Source organism: Falco punctatus, assembly GCF_963210335.1.
Source record: "Falco punctatus genome assembly, chromosome: 4".
Lineage (NCBI taxonomy): Eukaryota > Metazoa > Chordata > Aves > Falconiformes > Falconidae > Falco > Falco punctatus.
In genome coordinates, this window is record NC_137583.1 from 7,992,064 (window position 1) to 8,012,340 (window position 20,277).

The window sequence follows — 20,277 nt, forward strand, 5'->3', positions numbered from 1 at the left end:
TGAGATCTGCCCTCATCCCAATGGGGTGCCCCCTTGACCACCCCCCATGCCACTTGGCACCATCCCCAGCCCAGTAAGCAGCACAGGGATCTACTAAGGCATTTATTTCTAGCATGACAGGGATGGTGCTGGAGCGTGTGGGGCAACAGTCAGGAGGGCAAGCAGGCAGGGAACTAGGAGTTCTGGGGACCTGTGCCCCCCCGGAGCCGCAGGAGCATGAAGATGGTGCTCCTAGGCTGGATATTGTAGTGCACCAGCGTGTGTCGGTCCTCCAGCTCCCTGGAGCCATATGTCAGGCGCTGCTGGCTGGCGGGAGGCCCCCTGTGGCTGTGGATCTGTTCCTTCAGCTGCTGGACGGTGTCAGTGGGCAACACTGTGTAGGTGGTGGTCCGGTTCTTGTCATCCTTCACAAAGACCTCCATTGTCTGGGGCTCAGTTTGCAGGAGCATCAGCGTGGTGTTGTAGAAGATGCCATGGGTGGCCAGGGTATCACCATCCTCTAGGATTAGGGTGCTCCTGCTTGGTTCCTGCTGCGCCAGGCGCTGCCTGTACCGGGGGATGCCCCATGCCTGCTCGATCTCCTCCTTCAGCTGCCAGATGGTGGTGCCCGGGCTGACGGTCCTGCTCAGGCTGACACCCACCAGCTGCCTCACCTCAATCGTCACAGGCCGGGCCGGCTGTGGGGACAGAAGAGTAGGTGGGCAAGGTCGGCAGGGGCAGGGGGGCCATGACACCCGCAGGCACAGACAGCCTCCTTACCTGCACGTCCCAGGGCTGAGCGGTATTGACACAGGGCAGTGAGCGGTGGCGGGCAGCTTCCTGTGCCAGCAGGTCCCAATCCTTGCCTTGGCCCAGGATCCCTGTGGGGTCAGCAGGGTCCAGGATGATGGGGCTGTAAACAGAGAGGGTGGGGGCTGCCATCAGTCCCAGGCAGTGCCATGGGGTGGGTGGCACAGGTCCCACCAGGCACAGTCCTCACCGGGGACTGTGTAGCAGTCTCTTGACGTGGGCACCGATCTGTCTGTGCTGGAGTGAGTAATAGATCTCCCAGTAGATGCAGATCTCCTGGTGCCGGCACAGCAGCTCCAGCACTGTACGGAAGCCCTCAGCCATGACGAAGGACTCGTGGGAGCCTGTGCCCTCCTCCCAGGCATAGATGGTCAGCAACTCCAGGGCATACTTGGGGGGCAGGTCTGCAGTGGGGTACTGTGGCCTCAGCATCTGGGGAGAAGACAGGGATGGAGGTGAGAGCTGGCCAGGGTGAGTTCCCAATGGGTGCCAGGAAAGCCTGGGCAGCCCCTCACCTCCTTGTACCAGTGCTTGACCAGGCGCAGGAGGTTCTTCAGCTTGGCGGGGTAACGCTTCACAAACTTCTTCTGCAGCTCAGTGAAGCAGGGGGAGAACTCACCAGGGCCACTGCTGGCATTCAGGAGCCCCACGTATACCTCCACGTCTGGTGGGGCATCCTTGCTCACCTGCCCTGCAGGGCAAGAAGGAGGATGAGAGCCATCCCAGTGCTGATGCTGCAGCCCAACCCCATGCCAGCCCACAGCTCTTACCCAAGGCATTGTAGGCAGGCAAGATGTCCACCTCGATGGACTCCAAGGTCTCCTTGGAGCAGAGAGTGAGGCTGAGGGAGCGCGGTGTATTGCCGGGACCCTTGTACCGGGGCTCGCTGATGCTCACAGTGAACATCAGGCTCTGCCTGCAGGCTTGCAGCCTACTCTTGATCAAATCCAGGATATAGGGTCTCTCCTGTTTCTGCTCCTGGTAGCTGGAGAAGCAGCTGAGGAAGAGCACCACATCGGCATCGGAGTTGTTCCGCAGGGCTGTGCCCTTGCCCGCTGAGCCGCCCTACAGAGAGACAACCTGCCTGTTCAGCACTGCTGACCCTCGGTGTGGGGACTGCCTGCTGCCATTCCTGGAGCTGCCAGGGGAAACTGAGGCAGAGCAGGAACGGGAGAAGCAGAAGAGAGGGAAGGGTGAAAGCAGGGGTGCCAGCTGGTTCCTGAGCTGAGCAGTGCTCACCTTGACAGTCTTGTGAACGTGGATGTTGCCCTCGAAGCAGTCCTCCTTCAGGAAGTCACAGATCTGCTTCACTGTCATCTTCACCTGCTTGCTGAAAGCCGTGCTGGGCTGCAGGGTCTCCATGATCCAGCTATCCAGCCTGTCGGCAGTCACCGTCCTCAACCCATTCATGGATGTCACCTGCGCCACATCCATCCTGCTAGATGTGGTCAGGATCCCGCTCCTGACTTGCTGCCTGCCCGCTCCTGCCTGCAAGCCTCGCTCGCCCCGCTGGCCCTTGCCCGCCGCGGTCCCTCCGTCGGTTCCCGACCGGCAGCTTTAAACCTCCCCCGGCCGCCGCCCCTGTAGCGTCACCGCCGGGAAGTTAAGGTGGCGCCGGCCTCGGCTTCCCGGGGGGCTCCTCCCCACGGGGTCCCCGGTGCCATCGCCGCGGGGACTGGAAGGGACAGGAGGGGCAGCGCCGCACCGCCATCAGCCGGCATCCAGCTGGGGGGCGGCACTGACACCTTGGTGGGTCTGGGGTGCCGCAGGACCTCGTGGCCCGGGGGGTCCGAAGTGGCACAGGGTATCCCCTGGGTGCCCAGCTGACCGGAGGCAGTGTCCCACCACGGGGGCTGGGTGTGCCCTGCCTCCACCGGCGCCTGCCTGTGCCCATGCCGGGAGCTCGAGTGTCTGGGCTGGGGTGCAGCCAGTGCTGGGACACAGCTGGTGGCACTGGCACGTTGCCACCACAGGCAATGGGATGTGGCCACTGGCAGTGCCAGCAGAGGCCCTGGTGTCACCACAGACTATGGCACACAGCCAGTGCCACTGGAGGCTCTGGTGTCACCCTAGGCAATGGGGCACAGCTGGTGCTGGCATCACCAGAGGCCCTGGTATCACTACAGACAATGAGATGCAGCCAGTGCCAGTGTCACCAGGGGCTCTGGTATCACCCCAGGCAACGAGACATGGCCAGTGCCACTTAGGGGGGCCCTGGTGTCACCCACAGCAGTGGGACATGGCTGGTGCCAACAGCACCAAAGGTCCTGGTACCTGCCCTGTCAGAGGGACGCAGCTGGTGCCAGCATCACCAGGCGTCCTGGTGCCACCCGCAGCAGTGGGACACAGCCGGTGTCAGTATCATCGGGAGTCCTGCTGACCACCCTGGCAGTGGGACACAGCTGGTGCCAGCATCGCAGGGGGTCCTGCTGCCACCCACAGCAGTGGGATGCAGCTGGTGCCAGTATCACTAGGAGTCCTGCTGACCCCGCTGGCATTGGGACACAGCCAGTGCCAACATGACAGGGGGTCTGGCTGACCTCCCCGGCCGCCGGAGGCAGCCGGTGCCAGCAGCACAGGGGGTGCTGGTGCCCCCCAGGCCGCGGGAGGCAGCGGGCTGTACGGGTACGGCGCTGCTGCCCGCGCTGCCTTAAGCGCCGGAGCCAGGAAACGGGAGTTTCAGTTTCTGCTCCGGTTTCGGTTTCTGCCTCAGCCGGCTGGAAACGAAAGTGAAATGGCCCCCACCGAAGTGGCCCCCACCGCGGCTCTGCCGCCCTCCCCGGCCCTCCCATCCCCCGCGCGGGGTTGTCGGTCCCGTGGGCAGCCCGGGTGCCGCGGGGTGGGTGCCCACGGGCAGCCCCGCTCGCCGGCACTGAGTCTCCCCGGGAAACAGGGAAGAGCCAAAAACCTGAAACTCTGGCCTGGAAGCTAAGGGCAGGGGTGGACAGGGACAGGAGGCTGGAGGGACATGGCAGGGGCCACAGGCAGGGGCAGTGGGCAGGAGCAGGGGCAGGCAAGGACGGGAAGAGAAGGGGGATAGGGAGTAGGGGCAGGAGCAGGCTGGGGCAGGGGGTCAGGACATGGGCAGGAGACAGGCAGCGGGTAGGGGGAGGATGGGGACAGGGACAGGGCAGGGACATGGGTAAGGATGGGGATGGGTGTGGGGTGCAGTCAGGGTCAGGGACAGGCATAAGGGCACAGGCAGGGACAGGGGAAGTGGCAGAGCTGGGGGCAGCAACAGTGGCTGGCACAGGGAAAGCAGCAGCACAGGGACAGGGATACAGGCAGGAGGAGGGACAAGGACAGAAGCAGACATACAGGCAGAAGCCACAACATGGCCAGGGCAGGGATATGGGCTGGAGCAGGGATGGGTGTCCCCTTAGTGTAGGGTGACAATGGGGGAGGGAACCAGGGCAGGAATACAGACAGGAAGGGGCAGGAATATCAGCAGGGATCTGGGCAGTTATGGGCAGGAGCAGAAACAGGGACAGGAGCAGGTGTGTGGGCAGGGACAAGGATGGAAGCAGAGATACAGGCAGGAGCAGGGAAAAGAAGAGAAGCAGGGATATGGGCATGTATGCAGAGAGGGGCAGGGATACAGACAAGGGCAGGGACAGGGGCAGGGATGTGGGCAGGGATAGAGGAAGAGACAGAACCAGCAGCAGGTACAGGGGTACAGGCAGGGCTGTGGGCAGGGACAGATGTCACAAGCATTTCACACCTGGCCTGTGTTGCCCAAGGAGTGAGGTCAGGACGCCAAGATGAGAATGACAGAGTCATTCTCTATTCGTGCCCGTGGCAGGTCCCAGCCAAATAAGGTCACCCCAAATGTGGTTTCACATGTGGCTCTCATACCTTTCAAGCACAGTTTGATCAATTCCTATTTACACCCCCCCGCCCCCAACACCTGCTTTGCAACGCCACTGCAATTCCTTGTCCAGGTATCCCTGGAGTCAGTCTCACTACAGGTACTACCTGTGAGGCCAGGTAACAGGAGGGTCCCAGGAAGGTGTTGGAGGGGCAGGGGTGCTGGCCTTATCTTGAGAGCCCTGCGGTAGCCTTCATCCTTTGTGCTGGGCTGTCCTCTTCCTCCTTGCAAGGAGCTGGGGTCCCATAGCCATGACCATCAAACCATAACTATGCAGTATACAATGTAAATTGTATTATATATGATATACATATATAAAAAATACGTATCTTTAAGAAAGTTTGTACAATTTAATACTATAAAGACTAATTGGTACAATAGTCAGGGAATGAGATTTTCCTAATAAGATGCAGGCAGGGACAGGGGTAGAAGAAGGAATGGAGGTGGGATAGTGATGGGCCAGGGGTGGAAATAGCGACAGGAGAGGGACACGGGTGGGGATTTGGGCAGGGACAGGGCAGAGAGACAGGCAAGGGAGGGATACGGGCAGGAGCAGGGACATGGCCGGGGGCAAGAGATACTTAGACACAGATATGGGCAGAAGGGCAGGGCTGGGGTACAGGGCTGGGGCACGGAGCCGGGGCACAGGGCCTGCAGCTGTGGCTGGTGCTGGGGCCGGAGCATGGAGCCGGTGTCGGTGCTGGGGCACAGGGCCTGCAGCCGTTGCCAGTGATGGGGCACAGGGCTGGGGCACGGAGCCGGGGCCGGGGCCCAGGGCCGAGGCACGGAGCCGGGGCCAGGGCACAGGACCTGCAGCCGGGGCACGGAGTCAGGGCTGGTACCGGTACCGGGGCGCAGAGCCCGCAGCCGCGGCGGGGGCACGGAGCCGGGGCACAGAGCCGGGGCAGGAGCTGGTACCGGTACCCGGCCCCAGAGCCTGCAGCCGCTGCCCGGGCACAGGCGGGGCCCAACGCCCCCACGCGGTGCGTGACGGGAGCTGCCGCGCACGGGGCACATGCGCAGGGGGCGGTGCGCGGTCCCAGGGGGCCGCGGGGCGGGGCGGGCCCGGGGGCGGGCTCGAGGGCGGGGCCTCCCGCCCGGGGAGGGGCGCGGAGTCCGCGCGCGCCGGCCATGCCGCGCTCCCGCCGAGCTGCGCGCCGTGAGTGGGGGTCCGGGCGCGGTGCAGGGTGGGAAGGCGGCGGACCGCGGGGGGTGGCGGGGCCGGCGGGGTCCGAGGGGGGGTGCCGCGCCGCGGCGGGACGAGGCCACGGAGCCCGGGGGACCGCCGGGCCGGGTCTCCGTGCCCTGCCATGCCGTGCCATGCCCTGCCCTGCCCTCCCTCCCGGCAGCGGGGCGCGGGGACCTGCATAGGCCCCGTGGGCCCCAAGGGCCCCGGCCTCTGCCTCGGCGGCCGCTCCCGTACGGCCGGGGCCGGGCTGACAGCGACCTGTCCCCAACGCCCGCGCAGGTGGCCCCGGCAGCGCCCGGGCAGGCTCGCCTGCCAGCGAGGAGGAGGCCGGCAGCGAGGTGCTGAGCCACTGCAGCAGCGCCAGCGAGGGGGCCAGCCCCGCCGAGGAGGCCGCAGGTGAGCCCCGGTGATGGCCCCGCGTGGGTGCTGTGTCCCCTGCCCGTGGGCCTTTGCACCGGGGCGCCTCCGTGACGTGGGTGCTGCCCCAGCAGGGAGTGAGGTGTTGGGTGAGCAAGGCCAGGAGGAGGAGGTGGGAGAGGACAGGCTGAAGGAGCACATGGACAACCTCCTGGACAAGAGGTGAGGAGTGGCTGTCACCTGCCGTGGGCATGCCTGGCACACTGCCCGTCCCTGCTGGCGCTGCCAGCCAGGGGCAGGGACGTGCCCCGTCCCAGGCCACCTCACCCCGTGACCTCCTGCGGCCTCTTGCAGCGCCAAGACACGACAGGCGGCACTGCAGAGCCTCCGCCTGGCCTTGTCCTCCAGAATCCTCTCTGAGTTCCTGCTGGAGCGCCGCCTCATGCTCACTGACTCCCTGGAGAAGTGTCTCAAGAAAGGTCAGGGTGCAGGCAGGTGCTGGGGCTATGGATGGTGGGGCTGATGACTAGTGTCTGAGGGAGGTCTCTTGTGTTGCCTGCAGGTAAAGGGGAGGAACAGGCGCTGGCAGGCACAGTCCTCACCCTCCTCTGCCTCCAGATGGGCTCTGGCTCGGAGGGTGAAGAGGTTTTTCGCAGCCTGAAGCCCCTGCTTGTCAGTGTCCTGACAGACAGCATGGCCAGCCCCGGCGCCCGGCAGAGCGTAAGGCCCAGCCCCTTTCCTCCTAGCCGTGGTGGGTACATCAGCAGTGGGGAGAGCCCAGGCGATGCCTTTGGGGGGCCCCCCTGTAGTCATGGGAGTGTGGCAGGATTGGGTGCTGTGGGGACCAGTGACATAAAGCAGGGACACCCCAACCCTGCTTCCCGTTGGCTGGGTGCTCAGTTTGGCCTGGTACTGCCTCCTCTGACTGCCTTTTCCCCATGTTTCTCACCAGTGTGCCACAGCGCTGGGCATGTGTTGCTACATTGCAGCTGCTGACCTTGAGGTAACTGCGCCTGGGTGTTGTCCTTACCCCTACCAGAGGGCACCCTGGGGCTGCTGTGCCACCTGCCATCAGCCCACCATGCCATAGCAGCTTGGAGCTGAGCTGGGGAAGGGGCATGAGGACATCAGTGACAGCCCAGGCTCCTTACTTGGGCAGCATGGAGCTGAGCTGGGGGGAGGGGAAGCACTCCTCACAGAGAGGGGGGGTGTTGTCCTGGTTGGAGGAGAGCCTCTCCTGCCTTGGGGAGCTTCTGGTGTCCCTGGGCAGGGTGAGTCCCTTTTGGTCCCCAATGCATGGCTTCACCATGGCATCTTCTGGCAATTGTAGTCTCACAGGTGAATTTTCCCCCTCCAGGACCTGGTCTCATGCCTGTCCTGCTTGGAGGGCATCTTCAGCCCCCTCAGTGCAGGTGAGGGGGGCTCAGTGCCTGCTCAGCATGGCCCTCTGCACTGCAATGCACTCCAATCATGGTCCCTGCTCCTCACCATCTGCCCCCCCTCCCATATTAAGAGCATCTTGGACAAGTGAGTAGGGTGTGGGGGTGTTGGGGCTGGTGTGGGGCAGCCAGCTGCAGAGGGTGCAGCCTTGGGGGTGGCACCTGGCCCCTCTGACTGCCCTTCTGCCTTCCTGTCCCAGTTGCTGGCTGAAGCTGCCCCCGCTGCTGTCCAGCAGTAGTGTTGTGCTGCGCATCCTGGCTGGGGAAACCATTGCGCTGGTCTTCGAGCTGGCCCAGGATGTGGAGGTGTGGCGGGGCTCTGCGGCAGCAGAAGGCATCGGGTGGGCAGGCAGCAGAGTGGCAGGGAGCTGCTGGCACTGGCACCCTGTCCATGCCCTGGCTGAGCTGGCACTGATGGCATTGGGACACTCCAGGCTGGTGTCACCAGCAGGTGCCCAGGCAGAGGGACTGGCCCCAGGGATCCCCCTGTCCTCTCTTGGCAATGGTGGTGGTAGGCAGTGCCTGGAGCTGCATCCCCTCCATGCCCCACTGGGTGGCTTTTTTGGCAGGAGGACTTGTGCCACCAAGATACAGAGTTCCTGCGTGCCCAGCTCAAGGTCCTGGCTACTGAGAGCAACAAGTACCGAGCCAAGACGGACCGACGGAAGCAGCGGTCCATCTTCCGGGACATCCTGCGCTTCATCGAGGTACTGGAGGCTGTCAGTGCCCTTCCCTGCCAAGGCCTTGGCTGTGTGGCTGCTGCCCAGCTGCCTGGTGATTTGTCTCTGCTGAGAGCTGAGGGACACACAGGGCTGGTGCCCAGCTTATTGCTGATGCCCCTCTCTCTGCTCAGAGCGGGGAGTACCAGGAGGAGACCATCCGATTTGGCCTGGAGTGCATGTACCTGGACAGTTGGGCACGCCAGCGGACCTACCAAGCCTTTAAAGAGGTGCTGGGCTCTGGCATCCGCCACCACCTCCAGGTAGGGGCTGGGCAACTGTGCTGGGAGGTGTCAGGCCAGTGCTGGCAGGGATGCTGATGGGCCCCTGCTTCCACAGAACAATGAGCTGCTACGGGAGATCTTCAGCCTCGGGCCTCCCTTGGTGCTGGATGCAGCCACTCTGAAAGCCAGCAAGGTGTCTCGCTTTGAGAAGGTGGGTGCCACCACCCAGATTTGTGCTCTCAGTCCCCTCCTGTGCTGCCATGAGCTCCAGCCAAGCACCTGAGTGTGGTGAACACTGGTGGAGAGGTGGGCAGAGGGGCTCCCCTAACCCATCTCTCCTTCCCTCCCCTCCCAGCACCTCTACAATTCAGCTGCCTTCAAAGCCCGTACGAAAGCCCGGAGCCGGGTGCGGGACAAGCGGGCAGATGTGCTGTGATGGGCAGAGGGGGGCAGAGCCCCCAGCTCACCTGGACTGCAGACCCAGCACTGTGAGGGGCAGGTGCCCCTAGCCCTTGGGCTTTTATTCATGTACAGCAGAGTATTTAATGCCTGGAGCTGCCCTACCGGGGGTTGCCCCCTCTTTTATTTTTTTAACCAAAAAAAAAAAGAAGGATAAAAGAAGAGCATGGGGGGGAGGTGGTGGGGTGCTGCTGTGTGCCTGCTCTGCAGCTGGGGCTCTGCGTGGCATGGCAGGAAGGGGTCTCGCAGGGCTCCTACAGCCCCTTTCAGAGGCTGGGCTTGTGTTCCCCCTCCTCAGTCCCACGGGGGCACGGGGGTGGCCTGGCACAGCCTGAAGGGTGGGGTGGGAGGGCAGAGCCGTGCAGGGCTGTCAGGCAGCAGGCCCTGGTATCTGTGCCTGCAACAGGAGTGCTCTGCTCTGCCATGGTGGGCACAACCCCTGCTTCTGCAGCTGCCCTGGCACTTGGGGGTGGTGGCAGAGTGGCATGGGGTGGCAGGCTCTGGAGCTCTGCCCAGCCCTGCCAGTTGCCTGCTCTGAGCCCTTTTCCAGCCAAATGCTTTGTGTGAAATAGTTCTCTTGTGGGAAATTAATTACAGGGGGGTGACATGGTGAGCAACTTCTGGTGCTGCCTGTGCAGCCTCGGGGGCTGCTGCCTGGGTGGGCATGAGGCCATGCCAGCTGGGAGTGTCCGTTACCCCGGGAATGTGTCTATGGCGGTGATTTTCTAAGACTTTGATTACAGGAGGTAATTAAAAGGCTAATTGGAGGGTGCCGTCTGCCTTGTTAACAGGAGCAGCTGTCGCTGGGGCGGGTGCCAGTCCTTGCAGCCCTGTCCCTTTCTCTTGCAGCCTGGGGTAGGGGTCAGGATAGCCCCTGCCACACCCTGCACCCTGTGGGGTGATGCTGCCAGGTCTGAGCGAGATGGGGATGGTGGTAGGGCTGCCCGCCCCTCCCTCCCGCTCTTCAGTGCCCCTTCCCGTGGTGGCTTGGTGCCTGTGGTGGGGCCAGGAGCAGCTCAGCGGTGCCCACTGGGCTCGGTGCTGGCATTGAGGTGAGCCCAGAGCTGCCTGCTGGCTGCTCGAAGCTGATGCACGGCGTCCTCCTGGCTCTCCAGCCACTGGGCCAGTGCCCGCACCGACTGGTTCTGCAGGACTGTAGAGAGAGGATGGGGATGTGCTGGGAATGGGCAGCCTTGCCCTCCCACAGTCCCCACTGTGCCCCCCCGCCCCCCCCCCCCCCCCAAGTGCCACATACCACTCAGGTAGATGGCCAGTGTGGCCAGGACCAGGCTTGCCAGTGCCAGGAGCCCCAGCAGGGCCAGGAGCAGGGGGTGGCTGGGGCCAAGGCAGGGGCAGGGGCTGGTAGCAGGCATGGGGCGCAGGGTGGGCAGGAGCGGCAGGGGGCCGGGGAGCGTAGGGCGAGGCGGTGGCCGACGCAGGCTGCTGGAGGGAGCTGGGCCATTGCCTGCGGGCAGGGGAGAGAAGAAGTCAGAGCCCAGCCACCTGCATGGCCGGGGCTGGCACAGGACCCCCACCCTGCTCTCACCCTCAGCACCCTTCTGCCCGCCCGAGGCCCAGTACAGGTCGCTGATGGACTCCACAGGGCGCAGGCTGACGGCTCCAGGCTCGCTGCCCTCAGGGTCCCCAGGCTCTGCCGGTGCAGCACCCTCGGCCCTTCCCATGCTGTCTGCTGGGAGTGGAGACAGAGGGTGAGTGTGGGCCCTGGCCGCAGCCCCTGCCTGCCCTGGGCACCCCCGAGGGGACCAGACCCCTCCTGGAGGTGACCCCGGCTGTGACACCAGCCCGGTGCTGTGCCGGGGTTGGCAGCCAACGCCAGTATTCCCTTAGCGCAGCCCTGTGGCCGGGCAATAGCTGGCTGTGTCCCCCAGCCCCAGTGCTGTCATCAGAGCAGTTAGCGGGCGCCTGGTGGCCACAGTCCCAGAGCCTTGTTAGTGGGGCTGGAATCTGGCCCTGGCTTGGGGGCAGGAACGTGCCACCCCCGCCCTCCCCGGCCCGGGTAGCCCAGGCACTGTGGGGCAGGCTGGGGCTCCCCTGGGCCAGCTGGGAGCTGGTGGGAAGGCAGTGCCAGCTCCAGCCTGCGGCGTGGCTTGGCTTGCCCCGTGGGCGCTGCTCATGTGCCACTTAGGGGTGCAGGGATGGAGATGTCCGGTGTGTGCTGTGCCAGGGGTCCCTGGTGCCCCCTGCCCAGGTGAGCATGTGCTTCTCTGGGAGCAAGGGGGCTTTCTGGAAGCAGGCATAGCTCCAGCACTGTCTTGGGAAGCAACCATGCCTACACTGGAGTAGAGGGAAAGGATTTTTTTTCTGGGTGTTTCTGCATTTTTGAGCAGTGGGAAGGGCCCAGGTGCTGTGCCGGTGGTGGAACAGGGCAGGGTGGCACTGTGCCCGCTCCTGATCCCTCCCGGGGTCAGTGGCATGTCGCAGGGCAGTGTGGCGCCGTGCTGCTGCTGGAGGGGTGGTGCATGCTGCCGTGGGGTTGGCGGGTGGTGGGGCTCGGGGGCCTCAGCTAGTGTCTCTGGAGTCCCCCCAGACCCTCCCCAGACCCCTGCCTTTGGCTGAAGGCTGGCCCATGGGTACCCCCATCACCCCTGTATCCCCTCCCGCTGGCTGGGGGCATGGCTAGTCACATAGACTTGGTGTGGGGGGCTGTGCCAGCCAGCTGCTTGCCCCCTCCCCAAAACCTGCAGCCCTGTGCCTGCAGCCCTCCAGGACCCCCTCCTTTCCTGGGCAGGCATCTCTGCCTGCAGCCCCTGCAGTGGAGGGCAGCATTTGGCCACTATTTCCACCCCAACCCCATAGCCCCATGCCACCCGGTCCCCTCCGAGGTGCCAGGGCCCCCGCCAGCCCCCAGCCTGCTCCCTAGCCTACCTTCTCCAGCCTCCCTGGGCATGGCTCCCTGTGCCCTGTGCCCAGGCAGCGTGAGTAGGCAGCGAGGTGGTGCGGGGCCCCTGGGAGCCGGGCACAGGGCTCCTGGTGCACCAACTGCACTGCTTAAAATAGGACAGTGAGAAACACGGTTGGGGGGGATTAAAAATAGCTGTGGGGAGGGGGGCGCGGTTGGCGCAGTCAGGGCTGCCAGCAGCATGGTGCCAGCATGGCAAAGGGAGAGCAGCCTGTGGGGGTGCCCCCTGCCTCCTTCCCGGGTAAAGGGGCTTCCAGCTCACTGTGGAATCAGGGTAAAGCCTGTGCAGGGAAACCGAGGCACTGGTGGGCAACAGCAATTACACTCAGCTTGGGGGCATCGCGGAGCCCCCCAGCTTCACCCACAGGGACCATACCAGCTGTGTCATGAGGATTTATTTAAGTTAATGGGACTATAGAAAGTGCCAGACAGCAGTGCTGCTGGGGTAGGGGACTGCCACGGTCCCCGGTCCTGGTCACCAGCCCCATGTGTCCCGTGGTAGGCAGGTGTCAGAGGGTGGGAGGTTGTTGTGCCTGCAGAGGCTGTAAGCATGGGTGGGCACCAGGCAGGAGGAGACAGGGCTGGGCTTGACTCGCCGGGCACAGTCCTTGCCGGCCCAGCCACGGTAGCAGTGGCAGCGGAAGGAGTCTGGTGGGCTGGCGCCAGGGCCAAGGTGCAGGAGGCTGCTCAGGTCGTGGGGCTGCCGGCGCACGCAGCGCCCGTGGCCGTGGCACTGCACATAGCTGCACTCCTGGGCTGCTGCTGTCACATTGGCCACGTAGGGACCCAGGGTGGATGTGAGGTAGTGGTGCAGGCTGGCACAGCTTTCCTGGGGGAGCAAGCACCAGTGAGAACCCGCCCCAGCACTGGGGTCCCTCTGGCCACCCCCCCCCGGTGGGCACAGGGGACATGGCAATCCCATAGATCCCATGCCCACGCCATCTCCTGCTGCCGACCATATGCTGGCTGTGGTGCAGCAAGGGGCCATACTCACAGCCGAGTGGGAGTACGACATGTCTCCCCAGAGCACGAGTCCAGCTGCACCCAGCGCTGCGCTCTCCCCGATGGTGTGCACCAGGTCAGCCTGCCAGGTAGAGAGAGGTGTGACCGGGCTGGGGGGGCACAGGCTGCATCCCGGTGCTGAGCAGGACCCCCAGCACACTAGCTGCCAGCCCTGGCTCCGCAGTGCTTACCAGCTCCAGGAATCTGTGCGAGCGGCGGAAGGAGAGGCGGGAGTAGGCAATCACGGGCAGGGGGCTGTTGGCCCTGAAGGTGGCCACGCGCAGGGCTTCGCGCAGCCGGTGGTGCACATAGCGGTGGCGCAGGGCAGACGGCAGCGCTGGTGGCAGGTAGATGCTGGGGTAGAGGGCAGCCGAGGCGGCCCAGAGCCAGCCCAGGCGGTTGTTGTGCTGCACCTCTGCTGGCTGGCACTGCCCGGTGTAGTTGGCCTCCTTGGCCCAGTTGCTGTTGAGGCAGTCAGGGAAGCGGTAGAAACCCCAGAGCCCCCCTGGACACAGGGTCCGGCCCAGCAGAAGTGTCTCCTCCATCACAGCCTGCGCTGCCTGCTCAAACTCCCAGCGGGCCAGCTGGAGCCGCTGCCGCGCTGGCAGGAGGCCGTGCTGGTCCTGCACCCATTGCTCTGAGGCTGCCCTGTAGATCCGCTTGGCCCCCCAGTTTTGGGCCCAGAGAGGCCTCCACTCCTCCCAGTCCACCACGGCCAGGCCGCGGAAAGCAGGGCGCAGGACGTGGCGAATGTCCTCAGCTGCCCTAGTGAGGTGGGCTCCGAGGGGGACCCGCTGGGGGATGCCTCCATTGTGGGGGACACCCTGCTGGGACAAGTAGGGGTACAGCCCAAACTTGTTCTTGTAGAAGATGGTGATGTTCTGGCCGGTGAAGTGGCCATCCCGGTTCTCCACAATGCCGTAGTCGCCAAGGGGCAGCCGCACGCCAAAGCGGTTCTGGCAGCGGCTGGTGGGGATGTTCCACACCACGGCGAAGGGCTGCCCACCCACCAGGGGCTCTGGTGCCGGGCTCTCCCCGACAGCCATGCCCAGCACCAGGCAGGCCCACAGCACCATCGCCAGCACCATCCTGTGTTGCTGGCTGCTTGCGGGGCCGGCACCCTGCAGGGAAAGGAGAGCAGGGGGATGTGGCAGCAGGGTGCAGCGGGCACCCCAGCTGCACTGGCACTGCCACCCTGGCACATGGTGGGCTAGATTAGCCACTAGGGCTGGGGTGCCCCACCGGTACATGCTGCCCACCCCAAAATCCCATGGGACTCAGCAGACTTGGGTGTTTGATACATCCTGCCTCAACGCTGCCAGCGGGCACCTCTGCCTGCTGTGCCCTGGTGTCCAGCACCCCTGCCTGCACCACCACAGCCATGGCATGGCACTGGTGTGGCACTGCAAGCCACTGACCCCGGTGCTTCAGTTTCCCTGCTGGCTACCAGCCCTGCCCATAGCAGGGGCACTGTGACCCCCCTCTTCCCCATTTCGTAGTAGGGCCTGGCCAGCCCAGGTGCCCTGCTGAGGGACTGAGCCCACGCCCCCCGCCCCCCCCCCCCCCCCCCCCCCCCCCCCCCCCCCCCGAAAGCTGCTGCAGTAGGCAGCCCCGTCCCCCCCTGCCCGGTGCTGGCCGGCCACCTGGGGTGAGGGGATTAGGCAGGGGATGGGCTTGGGAGCCTCGTGACACAGCAAGGACAGCGCTAATCCCCCGTGCAGGGCTCAGCCACTCTCCCTGACCTTCCCGCTCCCACTACTGTGCTTCCAAGCCCTTGCTGCTGCCAGCTGCCTCGGGGGGGCCTGGCTGCCTGCCCCCCTCGCAGCTCAGTGCAGGGGTGCCCAGTGCAGGCAGCCCATGCTGCTTTACTGCCCCTCCTGCCATCATGTGCCTCAGTTTCCCCAGGCTGTTCCGTGGGGAGAGCAGCAGCCACAGCATGTCATCAGCCCCAGCTGCCCCACAGCGAGTCCCCTGGGTGAAGCAGACACTGGTGGGACTGGGTGGCACTCCTGGGACCAATCCCAACCCCAGAGCCTGGAGTGGGCCTGGCTCCCTGCCATACTGGTGGTCCCAGGGCCCCAGCTGGGTGACCTAGGGGCTGGGCAGGAGCAGAGCCAGTGGGTGTGGGGACCACCTCCCTGCCAGCCCCCACACGTGGGGCCAGCACAAACCAGGGCGGCTGGGGGAGCTGTTGCCAGCCCCAAAGAATGGCAGGCAGGCAGGCAGCGCCGGGGCAGGCAGCTCCTGCCTGCACTGCTTTTAATCACTGGCTCAGGGCCCCAGCCCCTCAGATGTCCTTCTTCATCCAGAAGATGGGCAGCCCTTTGGCATCACGGTGGGGGGTCTCCAGGAGGCTCTGCCTGCTGTTCTCAGCCAGGACTCCCCTCGCCCAAACCACGGTCGGTGGTGGTGGGGGCGGTGGGGGGGCGGCAGGGGTTTGGCAGGGAGACAGGGGGCCAGAGGGCACCCTTGGCCTAGCGGTGGTGGCAGTGGCAGCACCAGGAGGGGCAGAGAAGAGCCGCAGCACTGCAGTGGGTATGGCAGGGCTAAGGAAGGCCACGCTCTGCACTGGCTCGCCCAGGACAAAACCCAGGTGAGCGTAGAAATGCTGCTTGTCGTGGGTGGTGAGGTGCAGGCAGCCAAAGCCTCGGGCCTGGGCCCACCGCTCAGTGGCTTCCATCAGCTGCCGTCCATAGCCCTGGCCCCGCAGCGCCCGGGCCACCACCACGCTCTCCACGAAGAGGTCGTGAGGACGGCCAGCCACACGGGAGAGCCGGACATGGCCCACGAGCTGGCAGGGCCCCTCCTGGGTGGCAGGGGCCTCTGCACGTCCCCGGCTCCGCAGCAGCAGCAGGCAGGTGGGGAAGGTGTCCGAGGACCGCTGGAGCATGTGGAGCCGCGACGCCCGGCTCTTCCCCCACTCCTCGCCCAGCAGCTTGGCGCAGGCCTCCAGCAGCTCCGGCCTCTGGTGCAGGGGGACCAGGCTGAGCTCCTCCGACATGGAGCCCATTCTTCTCACTGACGGGAGACCAAGCAGGCCACAGCTTAGAGGCAGCGGGGGACAGACCATGTGTCCCCCTCACAGCCCAGCACCAGCCCCAGCACAGGCGCAGCTCCCCAGAAGCGTGGCCGGATGGGTTCGTGGGGGTTAGCGGCGGGTCCAAAGTTGAATGACAGCACTGCGGTGGGGAAGTGGCACATGGTGCCAGCTCCAGGTGCCTGTGCCATAAGCCCTGCAGGCAGATCTGCCACCACCAAGCCAGCAGAGGGGCAGGGGTAGGAGGCACAAGGCTGGCCTTGCCCCTTCCCAGCCCTGCCACCAGTTCCTGCCTCCTGGGCACCCACTGGAGACCAGCCAGATCATCACACGTGACCCCAGCTGGCAAGAGAGGGCTACAGCACCATGGAACTGAGCAGACCCCAACCATACTGCACCTGTGTGGAGGCTCAGGGTGGCCCTGCCAGCCTCTGAGGGGTGAGGAACCCCTTACCACAAGTGGTGTGCAGCAGGGACCCCTTTTGCAGCCCAGCAGCTCTTCCCCTTGCAAAGGAAAAGCCACAGGCAGAGGGCAGGAGGAACTGGCATGCCAGCTTACCAACTGGGGTTGAGCAAACTGCCCTGCTTCTCCCTCTGAAGGGTGGGGAGGGCCTGGCTTTGCCCTGCCCCTGCACCCTTCAGGGTGTCCCCAAAGTCACCCCCCTAGCTCTAAGACCCCTGGCTCCCAGCCCAGACTGCACTCCCCCCTTTGGAGGCCAGGCAGCACCCCAAGGCCCCATCAGCACCCCAGGTGGGTGATACGTTTCCTTCCATCTCCCCAGCAAACCCACACCAGGACCCCACCAGCATCCCTCTGCACTCTGGGTGCCCCAAATACTGTGGGAAGCCCTGCTCATGCCTGCCCTCCTGCTGCTTCTGCCTGCGGTGCCTTGCCAAGCTTTGGTCACCCCAGTGCCCAGTTCCTCCCCAAGCCTGTCCCTCTCCAGCTCCTGTCCAGGGACACAGGGCTGCCCACCCTGCCTGCTGCTCACCCTGCCTGCACCCGCCCAGCCCGCCTCTCAGCCTGTCCACCTTCACTCTGCCCTGTGCTCACCCTGCTCACACTCACCCTGCCTGCTGCTGCCGGCTCCCGCGCCCTCGGTGCCTGTGCAGCAGCGTGGCAGGAAGCAGCCCAGGCTCAAGGCCAACCACAGCCCCTGGTTCTGCTTCCCCAATGTGAATGACATGTCTTTCCAGGGCCCCATCTGCTCTCAGCACCCCAAACCAGACTGCACCCTGGCACAGGGCACCTGACCCTGCCTACACCTGCACATGGTGCGTGGACCACCCATGGCTGCACCTCCTCAATACATGGCCCCCACCCTATCGCTGCTCCATCACTGTCCCCATCACTGATCCATCAATGGCCCCATCACAGACCCCATCACTGCCCTGTTGCTGTCCCCCTCACAGACCCATCACTAACCCCACTGTGGACCCCATTGCTGATCCATCACTGACTCCACCACTGACCCCATCACAGATCCATCAGTGACTCACTGCTGACCCCATCACAGACCCATCACTGACCCCATCGTGGACCCCATCACTGAGTCCATCATGGACTCATCATGGACCCCATCAGTGACCCATCACTGACCTCATTGCTGGCCCTGTTGCGGACCCCATCAGTGACCATCGCTGTCCCCATCATGGACCCATCAGTGACCCATTGCTGACTCCATCACGGGCTGACCTCATCACAGACCCCACCGTGGACCCCATCACTGACCCATCGCTGACTCCATCACTGGCCCCATCAGTGACCCATTGCTGACTCCATCACTGACCCATCGCTGACCCCATCGCTGACCCCACCACTGACCCATTGCTGACCCCATCACTGACCCATAGCTGGCCCCATCACAGACCCATCGCTGGCCCCATTGCAGACCCCATCAGTGACCCATCGTGGACCCATAGTTGACCCTATTGCTGACCCCATCAGTGACCTATCCGTGAACCTGTCACTGTCCCGACCACGGACCCATCACTGACCCCATCGCTGCCTCATCAGTGACATCGGTGACCCATCGCTGACCCATCACCGCCCCCCGTCCCGCTCCCCGCGCCCCCAGGACCCGACCCGGCCGTACCACTCCGCCGGCCCCTCCGCCGCTGCTGTGCCGAGCGCTCCCTTCCGGCGCCGCCGCATGCCGGGCCCGTCTGCGCCCTCTGGCGGTCGGAGGCCGCGGCGCCGTTGTGGGCCCGTCCCGTAGCGGTGCTGCCCAACGTTGTGCGCATGCGCGTCGCGGCGGGTTAGCGTGAGCGGCGCGCGCCCGCGGCGGCTGAATCCCCGGCCCGTCGCCTCCTGCCGCCCGCCGGCCCGCTCCCGGCTGTCCCGCACACCACCCCTCAGAGCCCACGCCACCGCCTTCCCGACCCCGCTGCCCCTGCGGCCCCACCGCCCCTCAGCGCCGCGGGCCGGCCCCGCGCCTCCGCACAGAGCGGCAGAATCAGACTGGTCAGGGCTGGCAGGGACCTCTGGAGGCCATCGAGCCCAAGGCCCTGCGAAAGCAGCTCCCCCAGGAGCCGGCCGCTCAGGGTCACGGCCAGGCGGGGTTTGAGAGCCTCCAGAGACTGCCCAGCCCCGGGGCAGCCCACCCCAGGCCGTGACACCCCCACAGCACAGCCCATCTCCTCCTGCTCGGAAGGGAAGGAGCTCCCTGTGTGGCCGTTTGTGCCCGTTGCCCCTTGTCCCGTTGATAAGATCCCGTCGGGCCGAGGCCCAGGTGCGGTGCCCAGAGCCCAGGCAGCGCCCTGAGGGAAGGTGCCGGAGGCAGTGACAGGCACGGGGGCCGGTGGCCCTTCCCCTGGCTGCCTGGCTGTAGCATATTGATGGACAGACTCCAAGAGCGGATCAAAGACACCTTGAAGACACTCGAAGACACTTAATAAAATCAAGCAAACCTTTTTTACCTTTACAGCGGGTTGACGTATCAGCCCATAACTGTGCTTTAATAATTTTCCACTCTTAGCTCTTTTTTCTATTGCAAGCACAGCAACTTAGCAACTCCCTTTATCCAAAAGGCCACAAGCTTTGCAGCCTACTCCGTATTTTAAAGTTTCTCTCCTTGGTTCCATGGCTTCCTTCCAACAAGCATAACCATGTCTCTCTCCCAAGGCTGGTTTTTGCTCACTGACACCGTCAAGCTAGCTTGAGAAATACCCACATCTCCGTCTTCTTTATATATAAAAAAGGCTTGCTTCAATGCTGTATCTATTAGAGTTTGCACACATTTTAACATACATGGAATACAGATCAGAATACATATCAAAATGAATAAGCATCTTATGCCTATTTGTAATAAACTTTTTATCCATGCAGTTAAACCTAATCTACTAAAAATATTTCCAAAAATGTTAAAACCATCACTTTGTTGTAGTTTCTGTACTCCTTGCAAATTTTCTATACTTTTGTGAAGAGATTCAGAATGATCAGACAGATCAAAGTCCATCAAAATCCTGACAATCATGACCTTGCGCTAACAAAAAATCTATTGCAGCTCTATTCTGTAGCGTAGCATGTCTTATTGAATCAATGTCTAACAATAGTCCACCCAGGGCTAATGAAGTTGCATTAGTTTGTTTTGCAAGCCAACAGCCAAGCTTATTCAAGCTGGTTAATGCTTGCGCTGTTCCTACTCCTGGAGCAAATATAGATGCTGCTATAATATCACCAGGGCTCCAAAATTCCATATTACCTTTACAATCAGTTTTAAAGGCATGTGTAGCGCGTTTGTGGCAGTGTAACTTATGAGTCATAATCATGGATGTATTGGGTGTTAACAAAGTTAACCTTCCAATGCTACATGGTCCTCCTTTCACATGGGAGGGAATGCCAGGCCATGCGCGATCTTCACAGATTAGAGATAATCCTGTGGACAGTTTAAGTGGACAATTGCTAGACTTTGATACTTTAGGAGAAGTATAATTACACCAAGCGCTAGCATTTCTATATGCAGGTATGGTAGCATTTAACAATTGAATCGTTTTTATATCATCTTTGCCTGTGTAGTTAAAGTATACACAATAATCCATTTTTACAGATCCTAGTAAGTCCAGTTCCTGTGGTTTGATCCCACCATATGTTAAATATGGAACCCAACCATCCCAATTATTAACCACATCACCAAATCCCTGAACTATGATCCGTTTATCTGAGGGGACGGGCCAATCATCAACAGGTTGTCCAACCAGACAGGTTGTAAAAGGGTTTTCCAGAGAAGCAGTTGACAGACATAGTGTGTCCTGTCCAGTGCAACTGGCCAAGG

At 63.2% G+C, this 20,277-nt stretch overlaps 6 protein-coding genes across 9 annotated transcripts in view; 1 reads left to right on the forward strand and 5 right to left on the reverse strand.

Annotated features, from left to right (window-relative positions):
* LOC308062670 (guanine nucleotide-binding protein G(i) subunit alpha-2) overlaps window positions 1-6,161 on the reverse strand; it is a 59,419-nt gene extending 53,258 nt beyond the window's left edge. Inside the window, exon 1 of the mRNA XM_080384471.1 lies at window positions 6,152-6,161. The gene's annotated coding sequence lies outside the window, so the exon portion shown is untranslated. The remainder of the gene's footprint in view (window positions 1-6,151) is intronic.
* LOC308062675 (2'-5'-oligoadenylate synthase 1-like) lies at window positions 90-2,341 on the reverse strand. Its single transcript, XM_080384482.1, has 6 exons — window positions 2,029-2,341; window positions 1,560-1,854; window positions 1,305-1,480; window positions 980-1,221; window positions 760-892; window positions 90-677 (listed from the first exon to the last, which is right to left on the reverse strand). Exons 1-6 carry the CDS (start codon window positions 2,221-2,223, stop codon window positions 174-176), a joined length of 1,545 nt encoding a protein of 514 aa, XP_080240608.1. The 5' UTR covers window positions 2,224-2,341; the 3' UTR covers window positions 90-173.
* On the forward strand, window positions 5,441-9,811 carry IFRD2 (interferon related developmental regulator 2). Of its 2 annotated transcripts, none has more exons than XM_080384474.1 (12): window positions 5,441-5,816; window positions 6,126-6,242; window positions 6,335-6,425; window positions 6,558-6,682; window positions 6,766-6,923; window positions 7,156-7,206; window positions 7,561-7,730; window positions 7,843-7,948; window positions 8,212-8,349; window positions 8,496-8,624; window positions 8,701-8,796; window positions 8,941-9,811. In XM_080384474.1, the coding sequence occupies exons 1-12, from the start codon at window positions 5,789-5,791 to the stop codon at window positions 9,019-9,021; spliced, it is 1,290 nt and encodes a 429-aa protein (XP_080240600.1). In that variant the 5' UTR covers window positions 5,441-5,788; the 3' UTR covers window positions 9,022-9,811. The 2 variants fall into 2 exon arrangements, with proteins under 2 accessions (XP_080240600.1, XP_080240601.1); XM_080384475.1 differs by having other exon boundaries at window positions 5,442-5,816; window positions 6,338-6,425.
* A 150-nt stretch (window positions 9,812-9,961) lies between these two features.
* Window positions 9,962-12,269, reverse strand: LSMEM2 (leucine rich single-pass membrane protein 2). 2 transcript variants are annotated; one of them, XM_080384497.1, is made up of 4 exons: window positions 11,931-12,269; window positions 10,591-10,731; window positions 10,300-10,509; window positions 9,962-10,197 (listed from the first exon to the last, which is right to left on the reverse strand). In XM_080384497.1, the coding sequence occupies exons 1-4, from the start codon at window positions 12,145-12,147 to the stop codon at window positions 10,061-10,063; spliced, it is 705 nt and encodes a 234-aa protein (XP_080240623.1). In that variant the 5' UTR covers window positions 12,148-12,269; the 3' UTR covers window positions 9,962-10,060. The 2 variants fall into 2 exon arrangements, with proteins under 2 accessions (XP_080240623.1, XP_080240622.1); XM_080384496.1 differs by having other exon boundaries at window positions 10,591-10,734.
* Window positions 12,270-12,344: 75 nt separating this feature from the next.
* HYAL3 (hyaluronidase 3) lies at window positions 12,345-18,165 on the reverse strand. Of its 2 annotated transcripts, XM_080384487.1 has the most exons (4): window positions 18,100-18,165; window positions 13,158-14,087; window positions 12,959-13,048; window positions 12,345-12,793 (listed from the first exon to the last, which is right to left on the reverse strand). In XM_080384487.1, exons 2-4 carry the CDS (start codon window positions 14,052-14,054, stop codon window positions 12,440-12,442), a joined length of 1,341 nt encoding a protein of 446 aa, XP_080240613.1. In that variant the 5' UTR covers window positions 14,055-14,087; window positions 18,100-18,165; the 3' UTR covers window positions 12,345-12,439. The 2 variants fall into 2 exon arrangements, with proteins under 2 accessions (XP_080240613.1, XP_080240612.1); XM_080384486.1 differs by lacking the exon at window positions 18,100-18,165 and having other exon boundaries at window positions 13,158-14,521.
* Window positions 15,195-17,615, reverse strand: NAA80 (N-alpha-acetyltransferase 80, NatH catalytic subunit). Its single transcript, XM_080384493.1, has 3 exons — window positions 17,500-17,615; window positions 17,073-17,395; window positions 15,195-15,984 (listed from the first exon to the last, which is right to left on the reverse strand). The coding sequence occupies exons 2-3, from the start codon at window positions 17,206-17,208 to the stop codon at window positions 15,254-15,256; spliced, it is 867 nt and encodes a 288-aa protein (XP_080240619.1). The 5' UTR covers window positions 17,209-17,395; window positions 17,500-17,615; the 3' UTR covers window positions 15,195-15,253.
* Window positions 18,166-20,277: the final 2,112 nt, after the last annotated feature.